Source organism: Leucoraja erinacea, chromosome 1 (genome assembly GCF_028641065.1).
Source record: "Leucoraja erinacea ecotype New England chromosome 1, Leri_hhj_1, whole genome shotgun sequence".
Taxonomy (NCBI): domain Eukaryota; kingdom Metazoa; phylum Chordata; class Chondrichthyes; order Rajiformes; family Rajidae; genus Leucoraja; species Leucoraja erinaceus.
The window spans coordinates 24,750,829-24,766,989 of NC_073377.1; the positions used below are offsets into that span (position 1 = coordinate 24,750,829).

The window sequence follows — 16,161 nt, forward strand, 5'->3', positions numbered from 1 at the left end:
CCTTGTTCCATAATAATGACCAAGGCTGAATCTTACTGCACTTCATAATAACAAGATAATGGTTAGACCATAGTTGAGGTACAATGGTTGTTGAAAACATCCCATTACACAGATTAGATGTTGCATGCATAGTCATACAGCACAGAAACAGGCCCTTCAGCCCAACTTGTAGATGCTGACCGAGCTTTGGACTCGCCCAACATTGAGAACATTTTTCCTGCATCTAGCTTGTCCTTTTTATAATTTTAAATGTTTCTATAAGATCCCCCCGCATCCTTCGAAACTCCAGTGAATACAAGCCTAGTCTTTTCAATCTTTCCTCGTATATGACAGTCCCGCCATCCCAGGGATCAATTTTGTGAACCTACGCTGCACTGCCTCAATCACAAAGATGTCCTTCCTCAAATTAGGAGACCAAAACTGTACACAATACTCCAGATCTGGTCTTACCCGAGCCCTATACAACTGCAGAAGAACGTCCTTATTCCTATACTGAAATCCTCTTGCAATTATGAGAATTATCATGGATTGTGGTCCATGAGTCAGGAAGTCAAGGATCCAGTGGCAGAGTAGTTGCTGACTCCTGGATCCAGGAGTTTGGTGATGAGTTTGGTTGTGATTGCGGTGTTGAAGCTTGAGCTACAGTCAATGTATAGGAATCTAATGTAGGTTATTTTGTTATCTAAGTGTTCCAGAGATCAGTTCAGGGCCCGAGAGATGGCATCTGCCATGGACTTGTCACAATGGTAGGCAAACTGCATTAGACTATGGATGTCTGGGAGGCTGGAGTTAGTCTCTTAATGTCTCTCAAAGTCTCTCGAAGCACTTCATGATGGGGATGTCAGGGCACTGGAAGGTAGTCATTAAGGCACACTACTACGGTTTTCTTTGGCACTGGGTTCATCGTGGTCATTTTAAAGCAGGTGGTTACATCAGATTGAACTCGGGAGAGGTTAAAGAATTCAGTGCCGGCTAGTCCATGCAGGTGCTGAGGAAGAAGCTGGGATTCTATCTGGGTCAGTTGCATTCTGCAGGTTCACTCTCAGGAAAGCCAACCTGACAGCTGCAACAACTCCTGGTGCACCCAAGGCTGTTGGGCTTGGTGGAATACAAAGAGATGAAATTGAGAGATTCCTATATAAGTTGAGTGGTAACGTTTTGATTACCTCATTGAAGATCAAGTGCACCGGGTTTGGCCTGAGTGTGCACCTCGTACTTACTGAGCATTGGTGATCCTGTGTATCTTGCATTCTATAGTCAGGAAAACATCTGCTATTTTCCTGTTAGTAAATGATGCAGAGTGCAGTTAATGCAGGAAGATGTTTTAATATTATAATAATAAGGTTTTCTGACTGAAATAAATCTACATTTTGCTAAAAAAAAATATTACATTATTTTTTAATTGATTAATTCTCTTTATCACAACATAATGTATGAAAGGATGGAATATATTTTGGACAATAACAGATTACTTGAAAATATCTAGGGTCGCAGAGAAATGGTGCATTATTTCTCTGGTTAATATGGCACCAGTGTAAAACTCAATGTAAAACTAGTTGTAAACTAATATAAAACTATTTAAATTATGTGATATTAAAAGATTGAATGTTGTATTGATAAAATAATTTCTGGTGAGAAACTCAAATTTGCTGTTGACAAAAACATTTGGGTCGAAATTCGAGATTTTATTTCGTCAGTTTAAATCTTCAGAAACATGAACAGCCTAAAAATCAAAGAAGGTCACTGCTTAAAATTAACCATCCATCTGTGAATATTTTAACGCTGATACAACTAATATGAGGTTATTGTTACGTTAGTTAACGTCTAATGTTTCCGCTTCCTGACAACTTGCCACAAAGAGCAGTGGAAAATCAATGGATATTTTGCCAAATCAATGGATATCTTTAAGGCAGGGATTGACAGATTCTTGATTTGGAAGGGTGTCGGGGGTTATGGGGCAAAGGCAAGAGAATGGGGTTGAGAGGGAGAGATAAATCAGCCATGATTAAATGGTGGCGCTGAATGGAGCTTGATGGGCTGAATGACCGAATTCTGCTCCTCGTACTTATGAACCTATGAACTAAACTGGTTGAGCCTTAATCCTAATGCTAGAGAAATTAGTTTGTGTACAATTTAGAAACTACCCCTATTGATAACTGGGTAATAAATCCTCTTCTAAGTTGCAATCAGCTCTCCACAAGCTGCTCAAGTTACCTTCCCATGATACAGTGGCTTGCAAAAGTATTCATACCCCTTGAACTTTTCCACATTTTGTCACGTTACAACCACAAATGTAAATGTATTTTATTGGGATTTTATGTGATAGACCAACACAAAGTGGCGCATAATTGTGAAGTGGAAGGAAAATGATACATGGTTTTCAAACTTTTTTACAAATAAAAAACTGAAAAGTGTGGCGTGCAAAAGTATTCAGCCCCCTTTACTCTGATACCCCTAAATAAAATCCAGTGCAACCAATTGCCTTCAGAAGTCACCTAATTAGTAAATAGAGTCCACTTGTGTGTAATCTAATCTCAGTATAAATACAGCTGTTCGGTGAAGGCCTCAGAGGTTTGTTAGAGAACATTAATGAACAAACAGCATCATGAAGCCCAAGGAACACATCAGACAGGTCAGGGATAAAGTTGTGGAGAAGTTTAAAGCAGGGTTAGGTTATAAAAAAATATCCCAAGCTTTGAATATCTCACGGAGCACTGTTCAATCCATCATCCGAAAATGGAAAGCGTATGGCACAACTGCAAACCTACCAAGACATGGCCGTCCACCTAAACTGACAGGCCGGGCAAGGAGAGCATTGCTCAGAGAAGCAGCCAAGAGGCCCATGGAAACTCTGGAGGAGCTGCAGAGATCCACAGCTCAGATGGGAGAATCTGCCCACAGGACGACTATTAGTCGTGCACTCCACAAATCGGGCCTTTATGGAAGAGTGGCAAGAAGAAAGCCATTGTTGAAAAAAAGCCATAAGAAGTCCCGTTTGCAGTTTGCCACAAGCCATGTGGGGTCCCGGCAAACATGTGGAGGAAGGTGCTCTGGTCAGATGAGACCAAAATTGAAGTTTTTGGCCTAAATGCAAAACGCTATGTGTGGCAGAAAACTAACACTGCACATCACCCTGAACACACCACCCCCACTGTGAAACATGGTGGTTGCAGCATCATGCTGTGGGGATGCTTTTCTTCAGCAGGGACAGGGAAGCTGGTCAGAGTTGATGGGAAGATGGATGGAGCCAAATACAGGGCAATCTTGGAAGAAAACCTGTTAGAGTCTGCAAAAGACTTGAGACTGGGGCGGAGGTTCACCTTCCAGCAGGACAACGACCCTAAACATACAGCCTGAGCTACAATTGAATGGTTTAGATCAAAGCATATTCATGTGTTAGAATGGCCCAGTCAAAGTCCAGACCAAAATCCAATTGAGAATCTCTGGCAAGACTTGAGAAATGCTGTTCACAGACGCTCTCCATCCAATCTGACTGAGCTTGAGCTATTTTACAAAGAAGAATGGGCAAAAATTTCAGTCTCTCGATGTGCAAAGCTGGTAGAGACATACCCCAAAAAGACTTGCAGCTGTAATTGCAGCGAAAGGTAGTTCTACAAAGTATTGACTCAGGGGGGCTGAATACTTTTGCTCGCCACACTTTTCAGTTTTTTATTTGTAAAAAGATTTGAAAACCATGTATCATTTTCCTTCCACTTCATAATTATGCGCCACTTTGTGTTGGTCTATCACATAAAATCCCAATAAAATACATTTACGTTTGTGGTTGTAACGTGACGACATGTGGAAAAGTTCAAGGGGTATGAAAACTTTTGCAAGCCACTGTATATTTTTCCTTTATACTTCCAATTTCACCAAAGGACCTCATTATTTTTGACTGTATTCCGTTTGAATAGACTTTGATACAAATTAGAGCTGACCTTCACCAGTATTGCGATACTAACTGCTTAATCATTTCTATCCTTTCTAAATTAAGTCATGTTGTGGTTATATACTATGCTTATCCAGTTTGAGAAAGATTTGTGTTTTGGTATGACATACAGCCTTTCAAATTAAATAATGGCTATCAGCAGTAGGTTTATAGAGATTTACATAGAAGCTCACACATTTTAGTGACATCCCAAGCCTGCTGTTAAAATTAATTTATATCTTATCAATTTATTTTCCCGTTTTTAGACTAAGACATATGCATTTTAACTGTAACATTCATGAAGACCTGCCCTGGATCATTTTCCTAATTGCCTGAATACATTTTCCAGAACTTCAGCTCATTGTTTACCCACATCAGTAGCACCCTCATATCTATGCCTGTAAATGGCTTCCCCTTTTACCCCGAGCATAATTTTTTCCATCCACATCAAGATAGTATTTTGTTTGGCACCAAAGAATCCGGGACTGAATGTCTGAACTGCAGGAGGTCATGTTAACCCCTATCATCAATTGAATTACATGCCAATTACTCCTTTCTAACCCTGTTACTGATTTCTAATCTTTCCATGTCTTCAAAATTAATTGAATAGACATTCAACTTGTCCATTTTTGTAATAGACATGGGCTAGTTAAAAAAGTCTTGAAACTGAAACCAACTCTTTCTCCCTCCATAGATCCAGGCAAACATGTGTTTTTAGTTTAGAGTGTTAGAGATCCAACGTGGAAACAGGCCCTTTGACCCACCGAGTCCGCGCCAACCTGTGATCCCGGTACAAATGCACCATCCCTCACACCAAAGACGCACAAGTTTGATGACTTATTGGCTTGGTAAAATCGTAAATTGTCCCTTGTGTGGGATAGTGTTAATGTGCGGGGATCGCTGGTCAGCTTGGACAATTTACAAACTTTACCGAAGCCAATTAACCTACAAACCTGTGAGTCTTTGGAGTGTGGGAGGAAACCAGAGCACCCGGGGAAAAACCCACAAAGTCATGGGGAGAACGTACAAACTGCGTACAGACAGCACCTGTAGTCTGGATCGAGCCCGGGTCTCTGGCGCCGTAAGGCAACAACTTTACCGTTGCGCCACCGTGCCGCCCGTGAGCATTTCCAACCTTTTCAATTTCATATAATAAAACACAGAAGGAAGGCATTCAGATGATCATGCCACTGCTGGTTCTTTGGATGGGCTAATTAAGTAATCATTCTCCTTTCTCTGTCCTTGCAGCCTTGAAATATTTCCTTTCCCAAGTATTTATCCAATTAGCTTTTTACGGAATCCATTTCATGACACTTGCACGGCAATGCAGTTTTGATCCCAGCAATTTGCATTGTGAAGCAAGTGCGTGACTTTTGAAAGCTGAGCGCAAAGGGTTGCAGGGAGCATTCTAAATGTGGTGTTCCCAGTTAGTTTAGTGTTTAAAATCTATTTTTGACTTGCTATCAAATGCCCTTGGTGAATTGTAAATATTTGCCTTGTTGATAAATGATGGGTGGAATCACTAAGTATTTAATAACCACAACTTAATCCTTTTTTCTTTCACACCTTTGCTCAAGGACATTAGTTCTTGTTGCAAAACACTTGTTTGGTTTTGGTTCAGCATCCTAAAACGTTGCCTATCCATGCTCTCCAGAGAAGCTGCCTGACAGGCTGAGCTACTAATCAGCACTTTGAGTCTTTTTATTTTTGTAAGCCAACATCTGTAGCCCCTTTAGTTTAGTTTAGGGATACAGTGTAGAAACAGGCCCTTTGTCGACCAGCAAACCCCACACACTATCCTACACACTAGGGATAATTTACAATTTTACCGAAGCCAATTAGCCTACAAACCTGTACGTCTTTGGGAGGAAACCAGAGCGCCCAGAGAAAACCCACGCAGGTCACGGGAGAACATAAAAACTGCATATAAGCAACACCCACAGTGGTAGCATCTCCAATTCTTTGTTTTCCTTGTATTCTTGTTTCTACAATTGTTCAGTTCCTGTGTTCAGCGTATACAGTGCCCTCCATAATGTTTGCGACAAAGACCCATCATTTATTTATTTGCCTCTGTACACCACAATTTGAGATTTGTAATAGAAAAAAAATCACATGTGGTTAAAGTGCACATTGTCAAATTTTAATAAAGGCCATTTTTATACATTTTGGTTTCACCATGTAGAAATTACCGCACTGTTTCTACATAGTCTTCCCCTATTTCAGGGCACAATAAAGTTTGGGACACAGCAATATCATGTGAATGAAAGTAGTCATGTTTAGTATTTTGTTGCATATCCTTTGCATGCAATAACTGGTCGAAGTCTGCGATTCATGGACATCATGAATGGATGTCTTCTCTGGTGATGCTCTGCCAGGCCTGTATTGCAACCGTCTTTAACTTATGCTTGTTTTGGGGACTAGTCCCCTTCAGTTTTCTCTTCAGCATATAAAAGGCATGCTCAAGTGGGTACTGATTGGGGATGATCAGCCATGATCACATTGAATGGCAGTGTTAGCTGAAAGGGCCAAATGGTCTACTCCTGCACCTATTGTGTATTGCCTATTGTTAGTGATGATGAGGTCGTGCTGAGCACTTTTGCTGAGAACTAGAGCTGCATTGGAGTTGATGTTCCCGATGCCTTCCTTTCCTATGGTAGCCTTCCAGATGTTTTGGTCCCGGCCGACCCTGGCGTTGAAGTCTCCTAGGAGAATTATCTTATCCACCCTGGGAATTTTAGACAGTATCTCCTCTAAGCAGGCGTATGTTCTCTTTTGCTTCCTCTTCAGAGTCTGAAGTAGGGGCATAGGCACTCACAACAAATGCATCATCTGGCGGTGGTCGTCTTCATTGCTGCCATATTTCACCTCATTGGTGAAGAACTGCCGCAGGGGATCCCAATCCTCTACAGAACTGATGGTGGGCTCTTCAACCTTAATAGGTTGAAGGCCAAGAGCAAAGTCAGTAACACCACCATCATGGAGCTTCAATACGCAGAAGACTGGGCCATTGCAACACGCTGCAGAAGACCTCCATGGCATCCTGAATGCCTTTGCCAAGGCATACAGAGCCATGGGCCTAGCCTTAAATATCAAGAAGACCCAGGTCCTACATCAACCTCCACCCAACCAGCCGTCTACCCAGCCCACTGTAAAAGTGGACGACACCACTCTTGAAAACGTTGATCACTTCCCCTACCTTGGCAGCATTCTTTCCCCAAAAGCTGACATCGACTCTGAGGTCAACCATCGCCTGAGTTGTGCCAGCGAAGCCTACGCCAGACTCAGGAAAACAGTCCTTGAAGACCGAGACCTAAAGGCTCAAACAAAACTGCTGGTCTATAGAGACGTTGTCCTCTCCACCCTGTTGTATGGAGCCGAGTCATGGACCACCTACAGCAGGCACCTGAGAGCCCTGGAACAATACCATCAAAGATCCATACGAAAGATTCTGAGATCAGCTAGGAGGATAAATGCACCAACATCAGTGTTTTGGAGGAAGCCAACATGACCAGCATCACCACCACAATAATGCAGCGCCAACTTCGATGGACTGGCCATGTCATCTGCATGTCCAACACGCGTCTCCAGAAACATATTGTGTACTCTTAATTAATGGAAGGTCGGCGAGTCCCCGGCGGGCCAAACACTTCAAGGACAACAACAAGAAAAGTCTGAAGAAATTCCACATCACATCGAGCAACTGGGAGCACATTGCACTGGACAGGCACTCCTGGAGGAAATCCGTGCAGGAAGGAGCTGCACGTTACGAAATGGAACTACGCCGTGTCGCAGAGACAAAGCGACAGCACCATAAGGGGAGATCGAACGGGGCTCAACGACTACCAACCACCGCCAGTCTCTACTGCCCACGTTGCACCAAGGTGTGTGGATCGCGGACCGGCCTCCACAGACATCTGCAGACCCACAAGTACACGACCCTATGGAGAGGAGAGGACAGTCATACTTTGAGTGAGCGCCGATGATGAAACACACCTGAGCAATTACAAACACCTGTGAAGCCATGTGTCCCAAAGATTATGCTGCCCTGAAATGGGGGTGCTATGTATAAACACCGTTGTAATTTCTACAATGTGAAACCAAAATGAATAAAAATACCCTTTGATAAAATCTGACAATGTACACTTTACCACATGTGATTTTTTCTATTACAAATCTCAAATTGTGGAGTACAGAAGCAAATAAATAAATGATGGGTCTTTGTCCCAAACATTATGGAGGGTGCTGCAAGTCGCCTTAAAGATTATCAATATTAAAAAATGATTTATCATTCATCTAAATTTTTTAAACAAAAAAAAAAGATTTGTGTACTATATGAAAATGGTAACTACAAATCAGTAACATGGGAAACCCTTCCAGGTTTACATCATAGGCACATCATAGGTGTGTGTGTGTGTGTGTGTGTATGTGTGTGTGTACGTATATATGCATACATATATATATACATATACACATACACATACACATATATATATATATATATACATATACATATACATATACATATATACATATATACACATATACACATATATCTATATATATATAACAATATAACAAACAGAGATCCTATCATAGATCCCTGCAGAATACCACTGATCACAGACCTCCAGCCTGTGTAACATCCTTCCACCACTAACTACCCTCTATCACAAGTAAAGCAGTTCTGAATACAAGCTGTCAAGTCACCAGGTACTGATTCAAGATTCAAGAGAGTTTATTGTCATGTGCCCCTGATAGGACAATTAAATTCTTGCTTTGCTTCAGCACAACAGAACATAGTAGGCATGACTACAGAACAGATCAGTCCATATACCATTATATATTATATAAATATATACACACATGAATAAATAAACTGATAAAAGTGCAAATAACAGATAATGGGTTATTAATGTTCAGAGTTTTGTCCGAGCCAAGTTTAATAACCTGATGGCTGTGGGGAAGTAGCTATTCCTGAACCTGGTCGTTGCAGTCTTCAGGCTCTTGTACCTTCTACCTGAAGGTAGCGGGGAGATAAGTGTGTGGCCAGGATGGTGTGGGTCCTTGATGATACTGCCAGCCTTTTTAAGGCAGCGACTCCGATAGATTCCCTCGATGGAAGGGAGGTCAGAGCTTTTTGTAGTCTTTTCCTCTTCAGGGTGCTCAAGTTTCCGAACCAAGCCATGTTGCAACCGGTCAGCATGCTCTCTACTATGCACCTGTAGAAGTTAGAGAGAGTCCTCCTTGACAAACCAACTCTCCGTAATCTTCTCAGAAAGTAGAGGCGCTGATGTGCTTTCTTTATAATTGCATCAGTGTTCTCGGACCAGGAAAGATTTTCAGAGATGTGCATGCCCAGGAATTTGAAGCTCATGACCCTTTCAACCAATGACCCGTTGATATAAATGGGACTGGTGGTCCACATCCTACTCCTTCCAAAGTCCACAATCAGTTGCTTGGTTTTGCTGGTGTTGAGGGCCAGGTTATTGTGCTGGCATCATATGGACAGTTGCTCGATCTCTCTTCTATACTCGGACTCATCCTCATCAGTGGGGATGTATACCATGAATCCTAAACTTTTAGATCATCCTACCAAGAGGGAGTTTATAAAATGCCATGTATACATCATCTACTATCCTACACATGAGAGTCGGAAGAAATGTCCTGACCTGAAACGTCACCTGTCCATGTTCACCAGAGATGCTGCCTGACCCACTCCAGACTTTAGTGTCGATCTTTTGTATAAGCCAGCATCTTCGTAGATGTTTTCATTAGGTCTACTGCCTTACCCTCATCAATCACCTTCATCACCTTCTCAAATAAAATTCAATCAAGGAAGCAATACTGTTAGAGTTGGCTGGAAATGAAAACTATTCTTATTTAAAGTTCAAAACATCACTTTCAAGCTCATCTCTGATGTCCCATTTCCATATCTGTCAACCTGAGTCATAGAGTGATACAGTGTGGAAACAGGCCCTTCGTCCCAACTTGCCCACACTGGCCACCATGTCCCAGCTACACTAGTCCCACTTGCCTGCGCTTGGTCCATATCCCTCCAAACCTGTCCTATCCACATACCTGTCTAACTGTTTCTTAAACAATGGGATAGTCCTTGCCTTAACTATCTCCTTTGGCAGCCTGTTCGATACACCAACCACCATTTGTGTGAAAAAGTTACCCCTCGGATTCCTATTAAATCTTTTCCCCTTCACTTTGAACCTATGTGCTCTGGTCCTTGATTCGCCTACTCTGGACAAGAGACTCTGTTCATCTACCCGATCTATTCCTCTCATAATTTTGTATACCTCCTTATGATCACCCCTCATCCTCCTGTACTCCAAGGAATAGAGACCCAGCCTATTCAACCTCTCCCTATAGCTCACACCTTCTAGTCCTGGCAACAGCCTTGTAAATCTTTTCTGAACCCTTTCAAGCTTGACAATATCTTTCCTATAACATGGTGCCCAGAACTGTACACAATATTCTAAATGCGGTCTCGCCAACGTTATATACAACTGCAACATGACCTCGCAACTTCTATGCTCAATAATCTGACTGATGAAGGCCAATGTGCCAAAAGCCTTTTTGACCATCTTCTCTACCTACGACTCGACCCAGAGGCCTACCATTTACTGTGTAGGTCCTGCCCTTGTTCGACGTCCCAAAATGCAAAACATCACACTTCTCTGTATTAAATTCCATCAACCATTCCTCTGCCCACCTGGCCAATCGATCCAGATCCTGCTGCAATCGTTCACAACCATCCTCACTATCTGCAAAACCACTGTATCAAAACATTTGTATCATCAGAAAGCTCGCTAATCTTGCCAGCAATATGGGCATCTTGCTCAACTAATTCTCATTCCGGCATCTTGCTCAACTCACATTCCACTTTGATACCAAGATCTGAAATACTCTTCCTGATTCTCTTTTGGTTCCACACCACTCAACTTACCCTTCTTACCGTGTTCTTGCATTCTTTCATTTGTCCGATAGATGCTGACATTTTTTTCTCTGAAAATCACCTGCCGATGTTTTCTTGTCCCAAAGATGGCATTAAAATGGAAGTTGGTGAGAGTAAACATTTGGTGTGTCAGTGATTTGTGCCTTACCTCTGTGTGTGTGTCTGTCGTTTTGTTTGGGGGGGGGGGGGGCGGGGAATGCTTAAATGTAAACGTAATCGGGTAAAGTTGAGCAATGCCATACTGCTGGCAGAAAAATTAAAGAACATCCAAAATATTTTCTGAGTACAAGAGCAAAAATGTAACCAGGTAAAGAGTCAGACCCCAATAAAACCATTATGGCAATCTCTGTGTGGAGCAGAGGGATGTAGTAACGGTCATGTAAAGATTTCTCATCTGTACTCACTGAAGAAAATGATACTGTCACTGGAAATTCACAGAGGGAGATAATGAAATTCTAGAATACATTATTCAACAGGTGACATGCCCCTGTGGGCTTAAATGAGGATAAATCCTCAAAGGCTGATAAAATGTATGTATCCCAGCTTGTATGGGAGGCATGGTAGCAGATTTTAAAAATCTTTACTGGCCATGAGTTAGGTGCCACTAATACCTCGTGGATAGCAATTATAGACCTTTATTCAAGAAAGCCAGCAAGGCTGAGTCTGGTGATTACAGCCCTCTTGTGTCCCATGTGAAATATAAATTGTTGGAAACATTTTCGAAGGGACATGATTAATCTACACCTGGAAAACCATAGATTAATCAAAGCTAACATGACTTTGTTAGTGGCAATTTGATTGAATTCTTTGAAAATGCGATAACATGCACTGATAAGGGCAGTGTGGTTCAAGTGGTGTGTGTCAAATACAGTAAGGCTTTGAGAGGGTTCCACATGGAAAATTGGTCCCCAAGGTTTTCCAAGAGTAAGAGAGCTATACAGACAGCATGGAAGCAGGCCCTTTAGTGCAGCTCACCCATGATAACCTGGTTGTCAAAGACAAGTCCTACTTGCCTGTCTCTGGACCATAACATTCCAAACATTTATGTCATAACTGGACCCATTTCCACCACTTCCTCTGGTACCATGTTCTGTATATGCACCAGTGCGGAAAAGTTGACTCTCAGGTCCCTTTACTTATTTTGACTATCACCTTCAATGTATGATTTCAGACTACCCACCAAGTCCTTAGGTTCATAAGTCATAGGAGCAGAATCAGGCCATTTGACCCATCACATTTATGTCCCTGTCCCACTTAGGAAACCAAAACGGAAACCTCTGGAGACTTTGCGCCCCACCCAAGGTTTCTGTGCGGTTCCCGGAGGTTGCAGGTAGTGGAACCAGGTAGGGAGACTGAGAAAAACCTCCGGGAACCGCACGGAAACCTTGGGTGCAGCGCAAAGTCTCCAGAGGTTTCAGTTCAGGTTTCCTAGTGGGACAGAGGCATTACTCTGCTTTTCTAGCATGGCTGATCTTTCTTACCCTCTCAACCCCATTCTCCTGCCTTCTCCTCATAACCTTTGACACTCTTGCTAATCAAGAACCTATCAATAGCTGATTTTGAAATGCCCAAGTTTAGTTTATTGTCACATGTACCGAGGTACAGTGAAAAGCTTTTTTTGTTGTGTGCTATCCAGTCAGCGGAAAGACTGTACATGATTACAATCAGGTTGTCCATGGTGCAAATACTTGGCCTCCACAGCTGTCAGTGGCAATGATTCACCACAGATTCACCACCATCTGACTAAAGAGATCCCTTTTCATCTTGTTTCTAAAGATACATAGTCCGAGACTCTCCCACTAATGGAAACATCTTCTGCACATCCACTCTATCCAGGCCTTTCACTATTCGGTAGGTTTCTTTGAGGTGCCCCCTCATCCTTCTAAACTCGAGCGAGTACAGGCCCAGAGTCGTCAAACACTCATCATATGTTAATCCAATCATCTCCGGGATCATTCTCGTAAACCTTCTCTGGACACTCTCCAACGCCAACACATCCCTCCTCAGATATTGGGACCAAAACTGTTAAAGAAGACATGCATGCCAAATGCTGCTTCAACACACTGTCCTCCAGACTCACCACCTATTGGGAAGCATGCACCTGTATTCCCAGATCTCTCTGTTCTGCAATAATTTAAAGGTCTATACTATTTGCCCTGGTTTGACATACCAAAGAGTAATATCTCTCAATTGTCAAATTTAACTTCCATTAACTATTCCTTGACATCTCTCAATTCTCAGATTTAACTTCCATTAATTAACAATACCTTGACCCCCATTTCCAATTAATATAGATCTTCTTGGAAACCTAGAACAAACTTGTAACTTCCTCACTATCTACTCTACCACCTAATGTGTTGACATCATCAGTTTTGCTTGAAATGTCATCCAAATTGTTAATATAAAAACAAACGGCAATGGAACAAGCACTAACCCCTGCATCACACCACTGGTCACAGGCCTTCAATGATAACTATGACCTTCCACCATTACTACCCTTTGACTCCTTCCTAAAAGCCAATTTTTAATCCCATTGGCTAGTTCACCTTGTATTTCACGCAATTTGACCGTCCAGACTAATCTACTATGCGGGATTTTATCAAGTCTTTCTTTTAGATAATGTCCACCGCTCTGCCCTCATCAATTATCCCGGACCCCTATTCAAAAATCCCTATCAGATTTGTGAGATGATTTCCGAAACGCAAAGCCATGTGGACTATCCCTGTCAGTCCATGCCTCTCCAAATGCTGATATACCCTGTTGCTAAGAATGTATTAAAGTATATGTTTTGAATATATGTTGGTGATCACTCTTGCAGGTGAACATAAATACTCGGGTCCTTTTTGCTATAAGAGCAATCTGCATTGAATGGAATCAAGTTACATGACAAGTGCATTGTCAACAAGATTTGACACTGCCTCTCCAGAAGAAATCAAAAGGACAGAAAACGATGTGGAGAGGATGTTTCCACTAGTGGGAGAGTTTAGGACTGGAGGTCATAGCCTCAGAATTAAAGGATGTTCTTTTGGGAAGGAGATGAGGAGAAATGTATTTAGTCAGAGGGTGGTGAATCTGTGGAATTCTTTGCCACAGAAGGCTGTGGAGGCCAAGTCAGTGGATATTTTTGAGGTAGAGATAGCTAGATTCTTGATTAATAATAATAATAATATTACACTTTATTACGGACTCGAGGTCCAGACAAGGGGCAACATTACATAAAAAATGCATTGCATATTAAAAAATATCATAGAGTACATATAAAATCTTAGTATATCACATAAAAGCATCATAAATTACATTTTAAAAAACATTAGTACAGGTGTCAGAGGTTATGGGGAGAAGGCAGGAGAATGGGGTTAGGAGGGAAAGTTAGATCAGCCATGATTGAATGGCGGAGTAGATTGACCGAATGACCTAATTCTACTCCTGTTCCTTATGACCTTAGAGGTTAGTAGAGTTGCAAAAGTTTATCTTCTGTGAAGAGGGAAAATGAAATAGGCACAGGCTCCCAGAACTAAGGGCTGTAAGTCATGGAGGGTTGCATGGCTGGAGGAGTTGAAATGAATATGGACCAGTCCACCCACTCAAACCTTTTGCAATTTGAACCATCGTCCCATTTTCAACCTGCAGGTAGAAAAGCTTTGAAGAGTTGTCAGGTGAGTCACTTGCCAAAAAATTCCAACCTATTGCTGTATGGCCTTTTTGTGATTGGTCATGGTTAATAGTGGTATGTTGATTGTGAAGGAGCTATTATCAGATTGTGCAGAGTAGACCAATGTCTTTGCCCCAGCTCATTTGTTAGGATGGTCTGTACACTCACGGGATTTGTGATTTATCAGGGAAATGTTGCAACTGAAGTTATTCCTCCTATATGACTAATGGTAAAGTAATTTACTACTGAGTCATAACATTCCTTATTTTGATTTGAAACAAATAGATAAGATCTTGGTTTGGTCTTCCACCCAGAATCGCTGCTCGTAGCTCCTCCAAAACTTGCAATTGATCCAGGGAAAGTAATTACCGTGAGCTTGTATTGTGCAGGGTTTTAATGCTCCCAATGCAAATAAGGTATCGGAAAGGGTTAAATTTAATCATGCTGATTTGCATGTTATTGTAATATTTAAGATTTGCATTCCATCTAACATAGCTCAGCATGACGTGTTCAGGCAGACTCTAACCTGGTGGTTGATCATTAATATTCCTGCATTTATATCCTACATTTATATCTTAAATGTAGTTGGCGTCAGTCACTGGCACAACTTGTATTTTGAGACGTCGTGCCTGGCAATAAAGGAAGGCGAAATGTTGAAAAATGTGCAGCAAATGAATCCAGGTAGAAGAAGGAAATCATTACCGGTGAGTCTAAGCAGTGTGAAGCAGAGGGCGTAAAACCTGCTGAACAAAACACAGACAAAGCTGATTTCTCGCTTGGACCTGACCTTGGCTATTTTGCATAACAAGTTTGTCGTGCCTCATTTAGCTGATAGTGATGCATTCATTATTGTAAACATATTGGAACTTAAGAATTGTTTTTATGAAGTCTGTGAGAGGTGGGTATCTGGAACAAGTTGCCAGACGAGGAAGTTGTGACGGGTATTACAGTATAAACAGCGTTTAAAAGGCATTTGGCCAGGTACATTGATTGGAGAGGTTTAGAGGAGTATGGGCCAAATGTGGGCAAATGGGACAGGATTCGATGGGACACCATGGTGAGCATGAACGAGTTGGGCGGAAGGATCTGTTTCCGTGCTGTATAACTTTATGAATGTGAGATACAGTCAATGACTAATGTAATTTCCACATGTGCAGCAGACCTGAGAGGAACAGAGGTGAATCTGGTTCTTGGGTTTTTGTTGCTGCATCACTCAGAGGGGCCACAGCTGGCCATTTGGCCCATCAAGTTTATTCTGCCATTCAATCATGGCTGATCGATCCTTCCCTCTCAACTGCATTCTCCTGCCATTTCCCCATATGCCTCGAAACCTTTACTAATCAAGAATCTGTCAATCCCCGCCTTAAAAATACCCAATAATTTGGCCACCACTGCTGCCTGTGGCTGTGAATTCTACAGATTCACCGCTTGTGACTAAAATTCTATTTAGTTCAAACTTAAAAAAAATCTCCTCATCTCCTTTCTAAAGGTGTGTCCCTTTATTTTGAGACTATGCACTCAGACCAAGACTCTCCCACTTGTGGAAATATCCGCTCTACATCCACTCTTATCCAGGCCTTTCACTATTCGGTAAGTTTCAATGAAGTCCCAATCATC

The 16,161-nt window shown here is 41.9% G+C and overlaps 1 protein-coding gene across 9 annotated transcripts in view; it reads left to right on the forward strand.

The window, feature by feature from the left end:
- Positions 1–16,161, forward strand: part of nedd4l (NEDD4 like E3 ubiquitin protein ligase) — a 391,568-nt gene that overhangs the window by 226,687 nt on the left and 148,720 nt on the right. The window contains exon 1 of one of the 9 annotated variants that reach the window (XM_055665492.1): positions 14,286–15,248. The exons of the other annotated variants lie outside the window; for them this stretch is intronic. Within the exon in view, the coding sequence (XP_055521467.1) occupies positions 15,195–15,248 (54 nt within the window). The 5' untranslated portion in view covers positions 14,286–15,194. Of the gene's footprint in view, positions 1–14,285; positions 15,249–16,161 lie in introns of those variants that run through there. 9 annotated transcript variants of the gene reach the window in all.